This window comes from Delphinus delphis, chromosome 3 (genome assembly GCF_949987515.2).
Source record: "Delphinus delphis chromosome 3, mDelDel1.2, whole genome shotgun sequence".
Lineage (NCBI taxonomy): Eukaryota > Metazoa > Chordata > Mammalia > Artiodactyla > Delphinidae > Delphinus > Delphinus delphis.
In genome coordinates, this window is record NC_082685.1 from 61668764 (window position 1) to 61691418 (window position 22655).

Sequence of the window (22655 nt, forward strand, 5' to 3'; positions counted from 1 at the left end):
ACGCGCAGGCTCCGCGGCACGTGGGATCCTCCCGGACCAGGGCACGAACTCGCGTCCCCTGCATCGGCAGGCGGACTCTCAACCACTGCGCCACCAGGGAAGCCCCCAAATACTTATTCTTGATTAAAAATAGGACATTCAGTAAACTGGGAATCAACAGATACTTCCTCAAAATGGAAAAAAAATTTCTTTCAGCAGAGAAGCAAAACTTTACTTAACAAGGAAATACTAGAGACACTAATATTTAGGTTCTGCTATACTTACTAACCAATGCAATGTAGACATGAGAAATAAATTTGTGGTAAAATAATTGAATAGAAGTATTCTAGAGTATTTTCTAAAGTATCTTCTAGAATTCTCTCAAGGTTTCCAGGCCCACGATTAAAAGAATTGGTGAGGAATGTTCTAGAACATCATCTCAGGAGGAGGAGGAAAGAGGAGGGGTAGAAAGAGGAAGGAGGAGAAGAAAGAAGAGGTAAGAAGAGAAGAGAAAAAAATGTTTTAAATAAAAGAAGATGTGGTAGTTTAAAATCCATTCACAGGGCTTCCCTGGTGGCATAGTGGTTAAGAATCCGCCTGCCAATGCAGGGGACATGGGTTCGAGTCCTGGTCCAGGAAGATCCCACATGCCACGGAGCAACTAAGCCCGTGCACCACATCTACTGAGCCTGTGCTCTAGAGCCCGTGAGCCACAGCTACTGAGCCTGTGTGCCACAACTACTGAAGCCTGCTTGCCTAGAACCCATGCTCTGCAGCAAGAGAAGCCACTGCAGCAAGAAGCCTGTGCACCACAACGAAGAGTAGCCCCCACTCGCCGCAACTGGAGAGAGCCCGCGTGCAGCAATGAAGAACCAACGCAGCCAAAAATAAAATAAATAAATAAATTTATAAAATCCATTCACAAGTTCTTTGACACTCTATTTAAAAGGTGGAGCCTAAAACACCTTGCCCTCAAATGTGTACTGGACTCAGTGGTTTACTTCTTTTTTTTTTTTTTAAAGATTTTTTTGATGTGGACCATTTTTAAAGTCTTTATTAAATTTATTACAATATTGCTTCTGTTTTATGTTTTGGTCTTTTGGCCATGAGGCATATGGGATCTTAGTTCTCTGACCAGGGATTGAACCCGCACCCCTCCATTGGAAGGTGAAGTCTTAACCACCAGACCACCAGGGAAGTCCCTGGAGTTAGTGATTTACTTCTAATGAACAGAATAAGTTAGAGTGATGGTATGTTACCGATGAGTCCATGTCATACAAGATACTGTGGCTCTGCCTTACTCTTTCTTCGTTCACTTACTCTGAAGGAAGACCTCTGCCATGTGAGGACACTCAAGCAGCCCTGCGGAGAGGTCCATGTAGTAAGAAACTGAGAACTGAGACAAACAACCATGTAATTGAGCCATCTTGGAGGTGGCTCCTGTGGCCCTAAACAAGCCTTCACATAACTAAAGTACTCACCAGCAAATGTACTGAAACCTCAGCAGAGACCCTGAACCAGAACCACCCAGCTAAGCCATACCTGAATTCCTAATTCACAGAAACTGTGAGGGACTTTCCTGGTGGTCCAGTGGGCAAGACTCTGTACTCCCAATATAGGGGTCCTGGGTTTGATCCCTGGTCAGGGAACTAGATCGTGCATGCTGCAACTATAGAGTCTGCATGCCACAACTAAAGATCCTGCATGCCACAACTAAGACCTGGAGCAGCTAAATAAATAAATTTTTTTTTTTTTTTTAAAAAGGAGAAACTGTGAGATAATAAATGGTTACTGTTTTAAGACACTAAGCTTTGGGGTAGTTTGTTATGCAGTCATACAACTAATACAGAAGGCAAAATAAAGTCATTTTAAGTTTGACAAAAAGTGAGCTTGCCACTAACAGACCTGTACTAAAGGAAATGTTAACAAATTTTTCAGGTAGAAGAAAAATGAAACAGATGGAAAGTAAGAAGTAGAGAATGAAGGAAGAACAAATAAAGTGGCAAATGTGTTTTAAATCTAATATTTCATTGGATTTTAAAATATACCATAACAATAAGATCTAAATACATGGAGATATACCACGTTTATGAATTGGAAGATTCAATATTGTTAAGATGCTAATTCTCCCCCAGTTGATCTATAGATTCAATACAATCCCAGTTAAAATCCTAGCAGCTTTTGTTTTTCTAAAAATTGAAAAACTAATGCTAAAATTTGTATTGAAAAGCAATAAATTAAAATAGCCAAAACAATTTTGTGTAAGAACACAGCTGGAGAACTCAAATGATCTGATCTTTTTTTTTTTTATAAACTTATTTATTTATTCATTTATTTTTGGCTGTGTTGGGTCTTCATTGCTGCATGTGGGCTTTCTCTAGTTGTGGTGAGCAGGGGCTATTCTTCGTTGAAGTGTACAGTCTTCTCATTGTGGTGGCTTCTCTTGTTGCGGAGCATGGGCTCTAGGTGCCCAAGCTTCAGTAGTTGTGGCATGCAGGCTCAGTAGTTGTGGCTCGCGGGCTCTAGAGCACAGGCTCAGTAGTTGTGGTGCATGGGCCTTAGTTGCTCTGTGGCATGTGGGATCTTCCTGGACCAGGGATTGAACCCATGTCCCCCTGCATTGGCAGGAGGATTCTTTAAGGGAAGTCCTTAAACGACCTGATCTTAAGACTGTATAGGGACTTCCCTGGTGGTGCAGTGGATAAGACTCTGCACTCCCAATGCAGGGTGCCCGGGTTCAACATGCATGCCGCAAATGAGAGTTCACATACCACAACTAAGGAGCCCGCGTGCCGCAACTAAGACCTGGTGCAACCAAATAAATAATAAATAAATAAATATTTTTTAAAAAAAGAAAGACTATAAAGCTACAGCATGGGCCAAATTAGCCTGCAGCCTATTTTTGTAAGGCCCATAAGCTACAATGCTTTTTATGTTTTTAAATGGCTGAAAAAAGAAGCAAGGAAAGTATACACACTAATATGTATAAAATGGATAACTAATAAGAACCTGCTGTATAAAAAAATAAATAAAATTCTACAATTCAAAAAAAAAAAAGTATACAACAGGAATTATATGTAGCCCACCCTTAACAGAAGAAGCTTGCTAACTCTTGAGCTACAGTAATCAAGACACTATGGTATTGATACAAAGACACATAGATCAATGAAGCAGAATAGAGAGTCCATAAATAGATTCACACATATATGGTCAATTAATTCTTGACAAAGGTATCAAAGTAATTGAATGGAAAAAAGATAATCTTTTCAACAAATTGTACTGGACCAGTTAGACAACCATATGCAGAAAAAAAAAAATCTCAACCTATGCTGGGAAATAATTTTCCATGGATTTCTCACGTATCTGCACATCTTAAGAGTTAGACACTAACTGCCCTTTTGTTCCAGACTGTCTTTTCAAGGATGTTTTGTCCATGAAGCAGCCTAGGGATAGTGTCTACCTTCAGAGCAAAGGGTAAATTTGTTTACCATCCACATAAAAAAGATAATGTATTGCTCTGGGGCAAAGGTTGAGCAGGTTTGCTTACAGTCCTTTATAAAAGACTGATGTTCCCTGGGACTTCCCTGGTGGTCCAGTGGCTAAGACCCCATGCTCCCAATGCAGGGGGCCCGGGTTCGATCCTTGGTCAGGGAACTAGATCCCACATGTCGCAACTGAAGATCCTGTAAGCCACAACTAAGACCCGGCGTAGCCAAATAAATTAAAAAAAAAAAGATTGATGTTCCTTAAACTTGGGGTTCCTCGGTGGTCATACAAACCCACTGTGTGTACCTGTTTGTACCTTATCTACCTGGGCCCTTTGGCATAGCCCCTGTGGGACTTACGGGACAAGGGGAACCAATACAAACATGAAACTCATGTTTGCTGTGCTCTGAGTCACAAAGTTCTTTGTCTCTGTTTTAAGAGTCTTAAGTATTTTGCCAGCACCCACTGAAACTGTGGAAGCGTAACCTATTAGCTTGTAAGTGGGATAAAATCTTATATTCTTTGTTGCTCTTGACAACTCATACCTTGCATCATATACAAAAATTAACTTGAAATGAATCACAGACCTAAAAGTATAATCACAGACCTATAACATAAAACTATAAAACTTCCAGAAGAAAACAGAAATTTTTAGGTCACTGAGTTAGACAAAGATTTCTTAGATAGGACAAAGATTTGTCCTTAGATAGGACAAAGATTTCTTAGATAGGACAAAAAAGCATGGCTCATAAAAAAATAATAAATTTGATTTCATCAAAATTAAAAACTTTTGCTCTTCAGAAAACACTGATAGGATTTTTAGGGCAGTAAAACTATTCCGAATGTTAGTATGATGATGGATACATGTCATTATGCATTTGTCAAAACCCACAGAATGTACAACACCAAGTGTGAACTCTAACATAAACTGCGGACTTCGATGAGAATGATGTGTCAACGTAACAGATGTGTCTCTGGTGAGAGCAGTTGGTAGTGCAGGAGGCCGTGTGTGGTGGGGGTCAGGGGAGGATGGGATATATGGAAACTCTCTGTACTTTCCATTCAATTTTGTTGTAAACCAAAAACTGCTCTAAAAAATAAAGTCTATTTTTTTTTTTTTAAAAAAAAAGGGCAAGGGAACATTCCTGCACTGTTGGTGGGAATGTAAATTGATACAGCCACTATGGAGAAGAGTTCCTTAAAAAACTAAAAATAGAACTACCATATGACCCAGCAATCCCACTACTGGGCATATACCCTGAGAAAACCATAATTCAAAAAGAGTCATGTAGCACAATGTTCATTGCAGCACTATTTACAATAGCCAGGACATGGAAGCAACCCAAATGTCCATCGACAGATGAATGGATAAAGAAGATGTGGCACATATATACAATATATATATACAATATATATATTTTATGGCTGAATATATATATTCAGCCATAAAAAGGAATGAAATTGAGTTATTTGTAATGAGGTGGATGGACCTAGAGTCTGTCATACAGAGTGAAGTAAGTCAGAAAGAGAAAAACAAATACCATATGCTAACACATATATATGGAATCTTAAAAAAACGGTACTGATGAACCTAGCGGCAGGGCAGGTATAAAGACGCAGATGTAGAGAACGGACTTGAGGACACAGAGGGGAAGGGGAAGCTGGGATGAAGTGAGAGAGTAGCACTGACATATATACACTACCAAATGTAAAATGGATGGCTAGTGGGAAGCAGCCACATAGCACAGGGAGATCAGCTTGATGCTTTGTGTCCACCTCGAGGGGTGGGATAGGGAGGGTGGGAGGGAGGCTCAAGAGGGAGGGGATATGGGGATATATGTATACATATAGCTGATTCACTTTGTTGTACAGCAGAAACTAACACAACATTGTGAAACAATTATACTCCAATAAAGATATTAAAAAAAAAACAGGGGCAAGGGATCTCAATAGACATATCTACAAAGAAGATATACAAATGGCCAATAAACACATGAAAAATGCTCAACATCATACAAAACAAAACCACAATGTGATACAGCCTTGTACCCACTAAGATGGCTATAAACAAAAAAAGGGAAAATAATAAGAGTTGACAAGGATGTAGAAAAATCGGAACCCTCATACATTGCTGGTGGGAATGTAGAATGGTGCAGACACTGTGGAAAACAATCTGTTAGTTCCTCAAAAAGCTAAACATAGACCTAGCAATCCACTATATACCAAGAAAATTGAAAATATATGTCCACGTAAAAACTTGTACATGAATGTTCACAGCAGCATTATTCATAATAGCCAAGATATAGAAAAAACCCAAATGTCTAGCAACTGATGAAAAGATAAACAAAATGAGGTATATTCATACAATGGAAGGTTACTCAGCCATAAAAAAGGAATGAAGTACTGACACATGCTACAACATGGATGAATCTTGAAAACATTCTGTAAGTGAAAGAGCTAGTCACAAGAAACCATTACGTTAAACGTCCAGCATAGGAAATCCATAGAGATAAAAAGTTCATTAGTTGTTGCCAGGGGCTTGAGGGAGTGGGGAGCAATTGCTAATGGGTATGGAGTTTCTTTTTGGGGTAATGAAAATGTTCTATATTCGTGTTGATGGCTGCACAAATCTGTGAATATACTAGAACCATTGAGTATTTTAAATTGGTGGATTTTATAGTATGTGAGTTATATATCAATAATGATGTTTTAAAATGAAGATGAAGTAGGAAAACTGATCCTTGTCTATATAAGTAAGTAACTTTAAGAAAACCTGAATCACAGAAATGAGTTAGAAACAATAAACTGGGCAGTAATTGGACTTGCCGCAGGGGCTGGTAAAATGTTAATATTATCTAATCATTTTAGGCTACTTTACGTTTTGAAAGTATAATGTTAACAAGATCATATTATAAAAAAAGAATACCTATTTGTGTATTTTTGAGTTGTTATAACCTGCATGCATGTCTGAATACGTTTGTGTGTAGGTACACATATTCATATGTCTCATCATTGTCAAAGATGATGCTAAATGAGCCAGTTGCTGGATGACCTCTTAGCTTTTTCACACCCTGGGGGGCGGAGTTAGCTGTGTAGCTGCAGCTGTTGGTCACAAAGCCCAGGTTCCTATTTCTGGGTCAACCTCTCCACCATACAATCAGGTGACCCACAATTTGGTTCCAAGAACGCTCATCAACATTTTTCAAAGTTTGGCCAGCTGCAGATGGACTCAATTACCTGGAGCCTAGACTCAACATCCACTGATGGGCCTGGGAGTCCACTATTTTTTTTTTTTTTTTTTTGCCACATAATGCAGCTTGTGGAATCTCAGTTCCCCAACCAGGGACTGAACCTGGGCCACAGCAGTGAAAGCGCCAAATCCTAACCATTAGACCACCAGGAAACTCCCTGGGAATCTGCTATTTTAACAAGACTCTCAGGAGATATAATCTGCACTCAGTTTTGGGAGCCCCAGCTCTGGGCACCTCTTCCTGGCTGATGTAGAGTAGCTGAGTTTGTCTTTGTTCACATTCTTCCTGTTCACCAGGGTGAGAGTAGTGTGTCTCCCTATTTTTAACCACAATGGGATGTCACTGAGCCTGTTGCTGGTTCTACAGGCACAGTCTACTCGTAAGACTGCCTGATATTTCCATTCTATATGGGGTTTCTGCCTGTTGGAGGCCCTGATGTCTCATCAGAAGCTGCAGAAGCAGCAGACAACACACAGGTGGCTCTGCCCCTCGGCCTCATTCACAATATAGGACCTACACTGGAATCCTGGATCCTGGATTCTAGGCTCAGCTCTGTACTCTGTCCCACATTTGATGGGGGATGATGGGGAAGCCTATTAGGTCAATAATTTCCCAAGGTTGATGGAGGCTCAAGTGGTTTCCCAGTTATTGTACTTGAACGGGATGGGAAATGCACCTCTTATGAGGAAGCTCTTCTGTTTGTCGATGGGTCTCCCTGACCCTAGGACAGACAGCATTGTTAGGCCAACTCACCTGCTCATCTCCTCTTGACACATCCAGTTTGGCTCCTCCCAACATCTTTTGGATACACCTGGTTAAAATCCTTCAGTGGCTCCCCATTCCTTTTAGGGTCCAGACCACAACTCCTTCCATGACCTACTGTTCTTGGTGATCTTTGCAGCCTCATCTCCCCCACTGTCCCCCACTTTAGGATCTGTCATACAGATCTTGCAGTTCTCTCACCAGGCCAGGCTCTCTTGCAGTGCCCTACTCTTTTTCATGTAATTAACTCTTGTTCATCTCTCTGCTCTCCAGCATCATTTCCCTGACCTCCAAGTCTGGATCAGGTCTCTTGCTTATTCATGGTCCTAGCACTCAGGGCCTTTATTAAAAGTTGTCAACTTTGAAAAGTTACCCTTGAGCAATTAAGTATTCACGACTGTAAAGTTCATTAGAGCAGCGCTCTGAATTTGCTCTCACTGCATCTCCAGCACGTAGCAAAGGGTCTGGCAGGTATTCAGTTGGATGGATTACTGGCTCCAGGAAGGCGGGCCGCAACCTGGGTGGAGTGTCGAGACCTCTGGGAATCGATAAAAGTAGATCCAGAGCAGCTATACCTATACGTCCTCAGAACTGGGGGCATCGGTCTGCGGGCCGGGTGCCCGGGGAATTCCCAGGCCAAGGACACAGTACAGTCCTGGCTGGCATCCGGCTGCCGAATTGGAGAGGGCCGCCCTTACTCCGTGCTTGGGAGGGCCTCGGTTTCCCTACTGGTTCCCCGCGGGGTGGGCCGAGAACTGCCCCTGCGGCCCCGGGGTAGACCCACTCCGGGGGCCGCCGCAGCTGCAGAAGTCTGAGGGGCCGGGCCGGGTGAGGCCGCCGCGCCCGCCGAGGGCGCTCCAGACCAGTCTTCTTGAGCAGTCGCTCGCAGCTGCGGCCCCTCTAGCTGCGGGGAGGTGGCGCAGTGCGTGTACGGAAGGCGGTGGGCGGGTCCGGCCCTCAGCGGCGGAGGGCGCCATGGTGGGTGGCGAGGCGGCTGCAGCTGTGGAGGAGCTGGTTTCTGGCGTGCGGCAGGCGACCGACTTCGCTGAGCAGTTCCGCTCCTACTCGGAGAGCGAGAAGCAATGGAAGGCCCGCATGGAATTCATCCTGCGCCACCTGCCTGATTACCGCGACCCGCCAGACGGCGGCGGCCGCCTGGACCAGCTGCTGTCCCTCTCCATGGTCTGGGCCAATCACCTCTTCCTGGGTTGCAGGTGCGGACCCCTGGCGGCTGGCTGACCCTGTCCCGATCCGCAGCCCTCCCCCAGGGTTGACCCCTGCCCAAGGCTGACCCTGCCCCCAAACTCCAACTGTACTAGAAAGGCCTAAGGCAGGTTTCCATCCTAGCCAATCCTTTGGAAAGATACTTAATCTCTCTGAGCTTTAGTTTCCTCATCTGGAAAATTAGTTGTGATGACTACAGTCTTAAAGGGTGAAAAGCACTTAGCACAGGCTGTCATCTCTCAAGAGCTCTATACATGCTAGGCGTTCGATTTGCCATTGTTATTTATATTATTATTATTACTTCAAACTGTCACCTTTGCAGAGGGCATTTTAAGCTCATTAGCTCCTTTCTTCCACATGGCAAACGTGCAGGGACAGAAACTCAGACCTCCAGTTTACATCTTCGAAGCTGAGAGAGGGAAAGAGACATACCTAGGGTCATGCAGCATCTAGCAGGATTGGTGGATTTTACCATTTATGGCAGGATGTAGTCTGCGGCCCTTGTCTTTTTCTCCCCGTGTCCTAGTCTGCTGGACCCTGTAGCAAGAAGCAGTCTTTGCCTCTCTGCCTTTCCTTTTATCAAAATAACAAATGCCTTCAAGGGACTTTTTGAAGTGGCGCTCCCTCTGCCACTCCATGAAGCAGGTGGCAAATCTTGAGGCTCCCACATCCTTTTATTTAGCATTTCCTGAAATTGTGTTAGGATAACGAGATGACTTGGCTTAGTCCTGGTTTCTGTGCTCCTTATGGCTGTCTGGTCACATGGTCCCTCCAGCCCTAAGCTGCTTGGTGGTGTTTTCAGATTTGGGGAGTTATTAGAACTGGATATGGGGAAGCAGTGCCTGCTGTATCCCTCCCTTTTCTCTGACTTCCAGGTTCCTCTAGTAAATTCTGGTTAACAGGATCCAAGATTAGGCAAATGTCAGAAAATTGGACAAATGAACAAATAATGTTATTCCGTTAGACCAATACTCCACATGTTCAAAAAAATAAAAAAGAATTTTGGCCCTCATATCATATCCGTGAATATATACTGCCAGAGGTACACTGCCTCTATTTTTGTAAGTCTTGTTTGTTTTGTAAATCTTAAAACACCTGCTCCATTGGCATCCCTTGTGCTGCTTCTGTATCCACATGCGCAAGAACTATTTTCTGACTTGATGCTGAACATCTATCAGTTTCCCCAGTAGTATCAAATCGTTCCTCTGAGAGTTGAGTTTATAGTCCAGCTACCTACAATTTCTTTTTAGCCCACAGTGACAATAATTCTTCCACGGTTTTTATCTTACTACTTTTTATCGTGCAGTTACAACAAAGACCTTTTAGACAAGGTGATGGAAATGGCTGATGGGATTGAAGTGGAAGACCTGCCACAATTTACTAACAGAAGTGAATTAATGAAAAAGGTAAACAGGATTTCCAAGTGCATTTGAAATGGTATAGAGCTAACGGCCCCTGCCTTTATGATGATGTATTAGAGTATATTGTTTTCTGAATGCTCTTGTTTACTACCCCAATCTAAGCCCTTTCATTTTATTTCTCTGTAATTGGTATAAGCCTTTTCATAACTAGAGAACAACTCAGTAGATAAATTATGCATTGTTGGTAGAGTAACACATAAACTCAACCTCTTCAGTTCCTTTAGGAAAATTCTGTTTTGAGCTTTTTGCTTGAATTTTAAGAAAATGTCGGTTAGAGTGCTACAGTTTCCCACTTATTAAAAAATCTTGTTGGTAACATTAACTCAACCTTACCCCAGTCGTTGAGGACCCCACCAGACCTGTTTGGACCCTCTGACTTGCTGATGGAAATGTAGATGGAGTAATATCGTCATAGCTTTTCCCTATTCTGCCAGGCTTGTTCTGATCTGAGGCTGTGGATTTTTTACATGGTGAGCTGCTGCCTGTCAAGCCTTGAATCTGGGTCCTTTGGCTGGGGCCATGGAGAGTGTGGCAGAAGGAAGCTCAGAGGATGGGGCTGGGCGTCCCAACTGCTTTTCACAATCTCCCAAGATATGGTTTTTCTCATTTGCCCTGGTCTCCTCAGGCAACAAAATTAATTGCTTCCTCATCTCCCATAGTTTATTTCTTTAGCACTTTACCCAGACCTTTTTAAGAGCAGATTGTAAGCTTCTTGAGGGAAGAGATGGTGCTTAAGATATTAGTCCTTCTAATTCCAAAACCTAGTAGAGGCATAATCCGGAGAAGATGCTCAGAAAATGCTTACAAAATTGACCAAAGCAAAAGAGTAAAGACTGCTGGCCTCTCTTATAGTTCTATTGTCAGAAACATAGGTAAGCCCTTGCTTCACCCTAGTTGGTTCTTTTTTTTTTTGGGAAGCTGGGCATATAAAAAGGTTCCCTTTAGGGCTTCCCTGGTGGTGGCGCAGTGGTTGAGAGTCCGCCTGCCGATGCAGGGGATACGGGTTCGTGCCCCGGTCCGGGAGGATCCCACATGCCGCGGAGCGGCTGGGCCCGCGAGCCATGGCCGCTGAGCCTGCGCGTCCAGAGCCTGTGCTCCGCAATGGGAGAGACCACAACAGTGAGAGGCCCGCGTACCGTAAAAAAAAAAAATAAAAAAAAAAAAGGTTCCCTTTAGTGTGAGTGTCAGGAGCTAATCAAATCCTCAGCTGCCCAGAAAGTACTTCAGCCCCAAACAGCACACCCCGCATGATTTCAGATATTTTTCTTTAAAAAAGTATTGTTTTTTAATTGAACCTGGAATCAAAAGTTCAGGTTGTGTTCAAGGGCCTATTTTGTTTTTAAAATCTGTTAACAAGGCTGTTGTTTGTAGCCTGGGAGCCGTTGTGAATTGGGAGTTTGTGACTTTTTGGATTCTCTTATATAATATTTTTAAAAAACCTCTAGGAAGTCCTTCAGTATCCTAGCGGTGAGGTTCCTGGGGCCCAGGCATGGGGCGTCTAGATAATTTCCAGCCACCTGATTGCCCCCCATTCGTCAGGGCAGGCAGGGAATAGGATGAGCCTTTACTTCCTGACTGCTCATGGCCGATTCTTTCCTTGGCCTTTTGGTCTTAAGAGGTATTCTGCTCTCCGTAAGATCCATTTTCACATAAATTTTGTTATACTTCTCTGTCTCTTTCCAGTCATACTGGGATATTAGAGGTCAGAACACTTCACGATATTTGGGCTTCAGACTCCAGAAGAGACTAAGGAGGTTTTGTAATTAATATGCATGTCCCTAACATTATCCATAGGCTAGTGTGAAGAAGCATATGTATGTGTGTTGAGTTTCTAAACTGTTATAAACATTGTAAAGGGGTCTTGAACCTCAGAAATATAGGGAGCCCTGTCCTGGGATGTTCATTTTTGACACTTTAATTGCACAGTGTCAGTCTCCAGAGAAGAGTCCTCAGAAATGAACTTTGGCATTCCTGAAACCAGTTCTGCCATCAGACTAATTAATGATTGGCACCTGGCTACCTGGAAGAAGCCTACAGGGAGCCTGTATTTCTATAGCGCTTGTTGATTATATATGTTTGAACTTCCTTCAAATAAGACTTATGTTTTCTTAGTAACCAAGTTTTAGACTGTTGATGTCACTGAAAATGAAGCTAAGTTGATCCTGAAAAGTGAGATACTTAGAGGATGTGTAGAGTTTTGCCAGTTGGTAAGAGTCTTTTAGATAAGCCTGTCCTGAGAACAAGTCATCTGATCTCTGTGCCGTGACAGAATTGTGTTGTGTTGAAGGCTGTCCCTTCTCTTTTGAAGGCTACCCTGAGAGCCCACTGGAAAGAGAGCCCTGGGAGCTTTGCAGCAGTTTTTTTTTGTCTTCTTGCCTGAGGTTTTTGCATGTAATAGATAGAGGCTGGCAAACATTAAGCAACATTGCCAGGCCAGAAACAAAAAACAAAAACAAAAAAACTTTGATGTTGAGCCATGCACCTGAAAAGGTCAGTTATAGTTCTTTGATCCTTAGCTCTAAAATTATTTTACTTGGGTTTTGAAGCTAGCTAGCAAGTGGAAATGAATCGCCTGGCATTATTGGTATCCTGAGACTGAATAGTGAAGATAACTTAGGGACATAAGTTCTTTAAAGTAAGATTTTAAAAATACTTTATGGTTATTCTGCAGTTTTAAGGCCAGTACACCTCTGTGGTCTGTCCAACTCTCTTTTTTTTGGCAGGGGAAGGGGGATGTGGAATCTGAGAAAAGAAATGAGCATTGGTCTCTGACAGGTGGTATTTGTCCGATATTTGCAGTGTATGTTTTTTTTTGAAAAAGGGGGATTCAGACAAATATATTGAACAGTCTCAGTTATCTAACAGCCGTCCCTAGGTACCTACTAGCAGACTTTGTGATTAACCAACCAGCTTTACCCATTAATGAGCAATAATTAACAAAGAGCAGCAGCTCACTCAGGAATGATGTTATTACTGTCAGAGTTTATATTTCCAAGGCATTGTCTTAAGGAGAAAGAGGAGTGATTGACTAAGAAGTTATCATTATTGGCTCAAAAAATCTGTCCACTTAATTCCTTCATTTTTCCTAAAAACATTTTTTTTAATAAATTTATTTTTATTTATTTTTGGCTGCGTTGAGTCTTCGTTGCCGCGCGCAGGCTTTCTCTAGTTGTGGCAAGCAGAGGCTACTCTCCATTGTGGTGCGTGGGCTTCTAATTGCGGCGGCTTGTTTTGCAGAGCACGGGCTCTAGGCGCACAGGCTTCAGTAGTTGTGGCACACGGGCTCTAGACTGCAGCCTTAGTAGTTGTGGCGCATGGGCTTAGTTGTTCCGCAGCATGTGGGATCTTCCCAGACCAGGGCTGGAAGCTGGGTCCCCTGCATTGGCAGGCGGATTCTTAACCACTGTGCCACCACGGAAGTCCCCCCTAAGAACATTTTTGTCCAAGAGGGAAAGTGGCAGTATGGAAAGTGACTAAATATGAAATGTGAAAGAAGTTGGAAACACAAGTGTGCCTGCCTTTCAGGAGGTTTTTTGTGCATTATATACGGTCTTGGCAAGCTCTAAAGTAATGGAGCAGCCACTCCATTGGTGGAAAGAGATGTGATTCTAATAAGATGGCAACTATTTGTGAGTATTTAAAAAATTTTTTTTCAGCTTATCAGATTAGTTAAATCAGGTTTTGTCTTGTATCCTAAGATAAATGCTCCATGGAGCTACCTTTCTTTTCCCTTTATCCACAGAAATAGAAGAAGCCAGAAAAGCTCTGTCTGACCCCACAGGCCAGTCTGTTGCCTGGTGCCCAGGCTGAGTGAATCACCTGCCAGCACCTTGAGTCAAAGACCATACTTGCAGCAGCCAAAGCCAGTGGCAACTCTTCTGCTATAGCCTTGGTCTATCCTATTGGAAATTTGAGAGATGGCTTAGGGGATTCTCTTTCCTTTTGGACTAAAGATGGTTTCTTTAGGTGATACTGCATTCTCCTAAAAAGAGGAAGCCCTCTTATATTTTGCTTTTGCTGAGGAATTTCGCTTCACTTCTCAAAGACTGGAGTGACAGGCTTAAGCTAGGAAATAGGTCATACCTTGAAAACTCTGCTTACTAAAAAGAGTCTCAGACTGATTCACTTGCACTGCTAAATGTTAAGGAAATCCATTCAAATAGAAGGTGACAGACAAAATAATTTCTTTGCACCCTGCTTAAAAGTTGTCTAAAGCCAAGTTTAAATTTACCAATGGTGCTAGAGAGTACCCAGAAAGAATATATCTGCTTCAGTTCACCACTTTTAGAAGACATGCAGTTTCTGTAGTTTCTAACAGTGTGAAATCCAGAAACCTATAACCTTCACATCTCCTAAATATCCTGACTCAATGTGAAATGTTGTAAATTACTATCTGGATTCAACTGATTTTAATTTAGAACAATAAGTGTTTATGTGATTCTGTTTTTAGAAGCCTTCACTGCAGAGCATGCCATGGAAAAAGTTATTTTTTAAGTATTTCTGTTATCACTTTAAATTGTGAACATTTATAGATCACAAGTGACAAGACAAAAAAATTAGACTCTGGCTTCCAAATGGATAGTATGGTCAGTGTTTTGCTGAATTTTCTCTATGTAAGACTACATGGTTAGACTACATGGTTACTAACTTTTTCTTTTTTTCCTAGCATCAAAGCTAAGGCAGAAGATTCATCACATTTTCATCATTAGTTACAGGCTTGGAAAGGAGGCTGGAATGAATATGACATTGACCTCAGCAGCTCTCTTAAGACTCTTGATATTAACAACATGTAGGAAAGAGGCAATTGGAATGAAAGGGAATCTTGTCTAGATTGGCGTTTTAAAAGTTCTCATTCTTCTAGTAGCCATCATTGTAAAAGTATGCATGGATATTTATGTATTTATAAATCATGCCCTCTTTTTTATTTTCAGGTTTTGAATGTTGGTCAAAATGCCTATTTTTTTTTTTAATGTTGATGTAATAATGGCAGGTAGTGAATTTTACACTTTGGATTTTTCAACAATGTACCTTTATGTGTGATTCTGCTTTATGGTCTTTTTTCCCTGCCGACTGAGGTAAACCATATCCCTTATTTCTACCTGAAGTTTACACCATCCATGTACCCTATTGCCACACACACTTCATCTTTTTTTAAAGAGTTGAGTGAAAATCAAATCATAGGCTTCAGGTATCTACCAGCTCATGGGAAGAGGCAGCCTATAAAAAAGCCTTATTTTAAAACTCATTGACACAAGATTCCACAGCTTGTTCCAGGCAGCCAGTTGATTGTAGGTTCTCTACAAAGCCTTCCAGGCCGCTGAATAAAGCCTATATTCTCCTTTTCTGCAGGGAGCCTGAGGCTTCAGTATCCTGGGCTTGAGGAATTGCCTTGTACAAAGTCCCTCAAGAAATACTTGCTTATTAGTGCAGTGCTGCTTTGCTCGAAATTCTGATTTTATTAATTTCCCCCTTTCAGTTGATGTATGTTTCTTACCCCCTCCCTGTTCCTCTTTCTTATTTAGTACCCACTCTTAAGTACTTATCTCCAGGCATAAATACAGAGAGGGACTTCATTTGGGGGGCAACAATGTAACAGTCACAGCAGGATTCACTTATCACTGTACGGGACAGGGTGGCAGAATACAACAGTGGACCAGCCTTAGCTTAATCTGCTGGTAAACTCAGGTCACTGAAGTGCTGAAGAGGAGAGCAACTGTGGGAGCGTGGTGTCTGGGAGCAGAGAAGTAGGATGACTCTCACCCATGGCTCAAGGTTAAGGCCAAACAGCATACCACATCTCTGTGCAGCTTCTAGCTCTAATCTGTAGTGACCACTAGGATGGGCCAAGTGAAGACCTCAGGACCTCTGACAGGCCACTTTTCTCCTGTGGCCTTCCCTGGAAAATTAAGATCATAGAAATACCTACCACAAAGACCTATGGCAAGGATTAAGATGTTAGAGGGCCAAGCACGGTGCTCAGTGAGACTTGGCCTCTCTATAAGATATAAAATAAAATGTCCTATCAGGAACATATCCATTGCAAAGTCTTTATATAGTTTTTGAAGACTTCTCTAGTTAATCAAATTTTCTGGTGCCATTTTCTAGTGGGTTTTCTCTATTTCCTCAGTTTAAGCTGCCCTTTTTTTAAAAGTTTTTAAAAATAAGCTTTTATTTTAGAACAATTCTAGATTTACAGGAAGTCTGCAAAGATAGTTCAGAGTTCCCATATACTCTGCACAGTTTCCCCTATTACTAGCATCTTACATTAGTATGGTACATTTGTTATAATTAATGAACCAATATTGATACACTATTAACTAATGTCCACACTTCATTGAGACTCCCTTAGTTTTCACTTAATATCCTTTTTCTGTTTCAGGATCCCATTACTCTTCCCAGGATAAGCTGCCTGTTTTTCATCTTACCTTCACAACCTCTGTGGCTATCTCACCTATAAAATTAATCAGTATTTTAGAATTTTATCCTTTGTTTTTTTGGAGTGGAAAGTGGCATAGAAATCTAAAATTTGCATTGCAGCACTCCTTGTGCAAGTAAAATGGCCCTCTCTTAGATCTGAAACTGGAGCTCACACCAGATTTAAGCTGCAAGCTACTGGTCTCTTCATATATACAGCCCTCCCCAAGATGGGGTGAGGATCAAGTGAGATCACAGGAAGGGACGTGGTAAATAAAGTATTACTGCAAGTAATGACTAGGAGAGGATCTTATCTGTTAAAAGACATAAGTCTCAAGACCTTTTGAGAAGCAAGTACTGTTGATCCTTGAACAACCCAAGGATTCAACCAACTGCAGATCCTGTACATATTTATTGAAAACAATTTACATATAAATGGACCTGTGCATTTCAGACCTGTGTTTGGGTGACCTATACTAACAGTACAGTTTAGGGTTCTCAGTTAATAGTGATGCCCTTTCATGTTATCCAGAAAGTTGCTTTTTGAAACATTCCTCAGAGTCTGTGGCCCACCTGATCAATACTCTCTACCTTTGCAAAGGAAAGGATTCCCTCTGAACTTTTCCAGCATCCACTTGGACTTGTGGCTTACCTATTCTGTGGGCACTGGGAGGAATCACATTAACTATCACTGCCCATCCTCTGTTGCTTTGCTATCTGTAGTAAGTGGTAGTGAAAATACAAATTGTTGTATCTGACGTGAGATATATATACCCTAACCATCAGGTGACTTGTGTTTTCCAGCTGTCCAGCTCTAAAGTCTCTGCCTGGGTACCCTTATGTCTGGAAGGAGACTGTCAACTTCTGGGGTCTGAGGCCTGTCATCTAGTTATCTTGTCATCTAGTCCTGGCTCTCATTCTTGACTAGTTTAGGGATACCTTTCAGTTCTGTAGGAATAAGAGTAAACATAATCCTTAAGAGGAGAGAATTTTAGAACTTAAACAGGTTGGTGGTCGTATGGAAATTGCTTCCTTCAACAAATAAATGCATGCTCTCCCTCTCCCTCTTAAGAAAGAGAACCTCGCCTGGCTTTTCATTAAAATAAATAGCCAGAGACCCTATTTAAATGAAAAGCAAGCCTGCTAATTTCTTTCCCAAAGTTTACTCTGTCCCTTCTAAGTTATAACACCCAGGGCAAGGGGTGGTAGTATTGACTGCCTTTCTCATTTTGGTTTGGAAGGTTTTTTTTCACACCGCCAGCAGTAGAGGCACAGTCCTTTGCATGTGCTCCTATCAGAGATGGAGGTGGGCCTGAAGCCTTGCTCACAGACAAGAGTACCAGCTGAGGAGGTGGGGTAACAAAGACTTCATCACCTGAACAGATTCCCTCGGAAATCAAACAGAAAGTAAAAGTTGAGACTCTTAAGCTCCTATTAGAAAGGAGCTAATTCCTACCTGTTCTAGACCTGGGCATGTGAACCAGAGCTTTTTTCCTTGATAGTGCTGTCAGACAAGGATACCTCTTTAGAACATAATCCAGGTAGTCACAGCCCAAGTCCCATCCTCCTTTCCCAGCTTAGTGAAAAAAAAAAAAGCCAGTGAACCAAAAATACCCTTGAATATGGCCCTTCAACTTACTTGCCTAGGAGAAAGAAGCTGTTAGGGGCCTGAGGCGGGTCTTTTTTTTTTTTTTAAAAACATCTTATTTTTGGCTGTGTTGGGTCTTAGTTGCGGCACGCAAGCTTCTTTCTAGTTGCAGCACGCAAGCTCAATAGCTGCAGCGTGTAGGCTTAGCTGCCCTGCAGCATGTGGGATCTTGGTTCCCTGACCAGGGATCAATCCCGCGTCTCCTGCATTGCAAGGCAGATTCTTAACCGCTAGACCACCAGGCAAGTCCCCTGAGGCAGCTCTTGGTCCACCCCTGCTTTAGTGGAGGGGCAATTAACAGTAAGGTCAACCTTGAACTGCATGGGCCTAGTGATTAAAGCCCTTGCTTTGCTGTGAATGCTAGCACCAAAATCTCATGCTGTTAGGGCTGCATTTTTCCTTCCCTTCGGCATTTTCTCTTATTAAGAATGTTTAATTATCCCCAGTAGTTGTGAACTGGTAGTAATTCCTTCCTCTTGAGTTCCTCAGTGTAGGGATCTGCACTGTGTGGATGATTCCTACTTTATTGGAGGATTCCGTAGAAAAACCAATGTCTGTATAAGTACCTGGCACTTAGTGAATTGCTTCATTTCTGCCCTACTTTCCCTTTGAGGCCACGCTGGGAAGATATGAAATGTTTCAACTAAAATTTACATAAAATAAAAATGACCACCCATAATCACCCCACCGGACCAGTCTCCATTCCCAAAGCTGCAAAAGGGTGGACCTAACATGCAGCTTGGCACCCATTAGGTGCCAACGTATCAGTAGTTATGTTGACAGAACAAATGGCAGCAGGCACTGAACAATGCAGCACAAATTAAATGCCAGGCTGTTTTGGACAGGGGGCAGAAGCAGGATGGGGAAAGGGGTTAGCGCGTGGCCAGCCTTGGAATCCCTACCTCTAGGGGTCTGGGGCTTGCAAAGGCTGTGGGTATGCTCCTTTCTCCATGAACAGCATAGCTGCCTGGCAGAAAGCTTGCCCAGGAGTCTCATACTGTAAACTGACTGGATTCTTTATCACTTTGGGTGTGAATTTTGGGCCCCAGACTATTGGAAACATTTGGGCTTGGACCAACACCTACAGTCCTCACTTCCCCTTAAACCAGCTGTTCTCAACTTCTCAGGTGGTGAGAATGACTCATGCTTCCTTCTGCCTTTGTGCTTACCAAATTTATTATGACTAGGTTCTACTTTTATAACAAAAAACAAAGCCGCTAATTAAAAAGTGTCCCCAGAGGATTCAGAGCTTGGACCCTTGGAGGTCCACTGCTGTCCTGTTGGCCTCCTCCCTACGCCTGTGCATATGCTGCCAGAGGTTATCTGGAAAGCAGTTCCCAGTGTTTGGCTCCAATCTTTGGTACTTATATTGTTGCTCTTACAGCCTGATCCCTCAAACTTAGGTCTTGAGAGGGTGCCATGGTGACTGTGGTCTGTTCTCAAGCTGCTCTGTGCACAATACCCAGCCCCTGCCAAAGAACCAATGTGTAAGGGCTAACGAAAGCTAGGAAGGAAACCTTCTCCCTAACAGATGGTATCATCAACTTACCACCAGGCCTCAGTACTGCCCTCGCTGATCTTTCTGGCTTGCGAGAGATCTCTTGTACCCACCTCTGGGATTGACAGTCTTCATTCTAAAGGCAGCTTTCCAGCGGATGTTCCAGGGAGTCTCCACCTGAAACCACAGTCTTATGTGTTCATGCAGGTACAGTCCTATAGCTGAGGCCCACTACAGTACAGCAAGGTCACTAATCTAGCTTTTCTTTGGAGGCGATATTCTAGGCCTTTAGCTGAAGCTGAAGCCATGAGCTAAAGTCTCTGGATTCTTTTCTATTCTCTGCTCAGGACGGTTATAAGAACAAGAAGCTTCCTGTTCCTGTTGTCTTTCTACTAGCACCAACACAAAAACATAAAACATAAAAGCTCCCAACTCAAGTTTTGTAGAATGACTTTATGCAGATCCCAGCCAAAGAGCTGCAAACCTCTCGGCATTTGACATTCTTCTGTTCAAGAGTGCTGCTAGTCCAATTTAGCTGGTGGGCTACAGTATTCTTGGCACAAGGCCTTGTTTGTAAAGGGGGAAGGGAAGAGGGCTTCAGACAGGAAGCAGCATTAAGAGTTCTGCCTTAAGTGTGCTTACATTTGCACTTTGGCAGCCCTCAAGACACCACAAAAGCCCTCCTGCATTCCAGGAAGAATGACAACTAAATGATTCAGGTTGATGGTGCCTGAGGTCAGCTCTAATATCCCCCCAAAGGACTACAGAAGCATCACACTTGTAACCAAATGAAGACCATCACCACAAAAAGACCTAACCAGCTAAAAGCTTACTTGCTTTTACTCAGCAAAGTACACTCTATATTTAGAGTCTTTCCAAATATATGATTCCAGAAGTCAATGGTAAACAAAAGCATCTTGTGGCCAAGCTTCAGCACTAAGTCAACGGCAGAGTTCCTGACAGTCCATGCAGGCTTCTAGCCCAAGTCTGAGTCCTCCATATGCCAAAGGGGAAACTTGGAGCTTTTCCTTCCAGGGCTCTTGATTTCAACCAGCAAGGAACTAATGTTGCTGAACTAAGAGAGTTTTGTATAGGGTGCACCTCGTTCATCTTTTGGGCCCATCTAAAAGAAAGCCCTAGTCCATGCAATGAACAGAAAACTTAAAAAACCTCAGGTTATTATTGACAAAGTTGTTTTAAAAACCTGTAGTGATGGTGGGGAGAAATTACTGAAAAAACAGCACACACATCTGTGTGTGTGTTTCTAATATATCTTTGTGCTCTATATCATATATTAGAACAAGATAACTAGAATTTCCCCATATCAGACAAGTTTAGTTTTTCCCCAACTAGATGGGAACTGAAGTACCATCTTTGCACAAGGCCCCTGTCCTATGGACAATTTCATTTACCTTTAATAGCTTTCCACCTATGGACTTTTCTGTTTACATACATAATCCCCACATACCAGATTCCTTTGGGACTCTGCATTGCTGAATGCACTAGAAAGGAATTGTAATAACACCAAGACCTAAAAACTTGATCTCTCTTAAAACCTGGGAGAATTGGTTACCTTAGACATAACTCTAAATTGTTTTTGAGCCCCAGGCTTCTGTCTTTTAAAAGAGTACTAAATGGGGCTTCCCTGGTGGCGCAGTGGTTGAGAGTCTGCCTGCCGATCGATGCAGGGGACACGGGTTCGTGCCCCGGTCCGGGAAGATCCCACATGCCGCAGAGCGGCTGGGCCCGTGAGCCATGGCCGCCGAGCCTGCGCGTCCGGTGCTCCGCAACGGGAGAGGCCACAACAGTGAGAGGCCCGTGTACCGCAATCAATCAATCAATCAATCAATCAAGAGTACTAAATGAATAAATTAAGACAGGTACCTCGTTTACTGGGCACACAACAGACTTACTAAATAAGCCACCTTCAATAGCTTTCCTCTCCACTACCTTCCACTACATGAGGAAGAATTTTTAGATCAGTTTCAGAAGTTATTCATATTCATGGAACTTTTAAATTTTGCGGTGTGTGTGTGTGTCTGTACAGACTCAAGGATATTTCTAGGAAGGGGAAAAAAACTGGTGTATAAGTCAAGAGTGCTTTCTATCAGAGATCAGAGTGTTCCTATATCCAGACTTTACTTGTTTACATTACAAAAAAAAAGTGGAAAATGGTGAAAACCTCTTCACTGGATAGATACGAGTCTATATAAAACTCAATCAACATGATATTTTCACAAAGTGGGATGAATATTTAAGTTCAGTAGAATTTTAAAACTAAACTCAATCCCTTAACATCTCTTAAGGGATAGTATAGTTATTGGCTAAAAGACCAGACTGCCTGGGTTCAAATCCCAGCTCTATCAGATACTGGCTGGTTGACCTTGAGAAAGTTACTTGATCGGTACCTAGTTTCCTCATCTGTAATATGGTAGTACCCACCTCATAAGATTACTCTGAGTTTGAAATGTGATCATGTTAAAGTGCTTAGAATAGTGCCTCACACAGTTATGTTAGAAGTACTGTTACAGAGGAATTGCACATCACAAATGCACTTAATCTTTAACATAAATCCAAATTTGTACCAAAATAAATTAGTTCTAGCCTCTTGCTGTACCATACATTTATAAAATTTATGTAGTAAATTTTAGAGTAAACATTCTTTGCATGACATGACTTTGTAAATTGAAGTGCATCTGGTATTCAACCAAAGAAACAGGAATCTGTTCCAAGGCTGAAGAAAAAAATTGTGAAGAGTCATTGAGAGATGGAACATTCCTAAGAATTTTCTCCAATGGGAATGGGGGCTAGATATGAGTTTTATGCATGTGTTGAATTTAGGAATTAGAGCTCATTAACTCCCTGCGAAGTAAGATGTAACTTCCTTATAATTATCTATCAATACTTGAAATATTTCAGTTTTAAATAGGGAAAACAGGTTAAGGATAAAAATAGATTTTGAAGTAGTATCC

At 42.3% G+C, this 22655-nt stretch overlaps 1 protein-coding gene across 1 annotated transcript; it reads left to right on the top strand.

Annotated features, from left to right (window-relative positions):
* The first annotated feature begins 8411 nt into the window (after positions 1–8411).
* Positions 8412–17662, top strand: CDKN2AIPNL (CDKN2A interacting protein N-terminal like). The gene is made up of 3 exons (XM_060008837.1): positions 8412–8692; positions 10009–10108; positions 14790–17662. The coding sequence occupies exons 1-3, from the start codon at positions 8454–8456 to the stop codon at positions 14799–14801; spliced, it is 351 nt and encodes a 116-aa protein (XP_059864820.1). The 5' UTR covers positions 8412–8453; the 3' UTR covers positions 14802–17662.
* The last annotated feature ends 4993 nt before the right edge of the window (positions 17663–22655 follow it).

Excerpts from the sequence above, each read along its gene's own strand:
- CDKN2AIPNL (XM_060008837.1), top strand. The coding sequence starts at position 8,454 with ATGGTGGGTGGCGAGGCGGCTGCAGCTGTGGAGGAGCTGGTTTCTGGC. Across the intron at positions 8,693-10,008 it reads CACCTCTTCCTGGGTTGCAG|TTACAACAAAGACCTTTTAG; the intron begins GTGCGGACCCCT and ends TTTATCGTGCAG.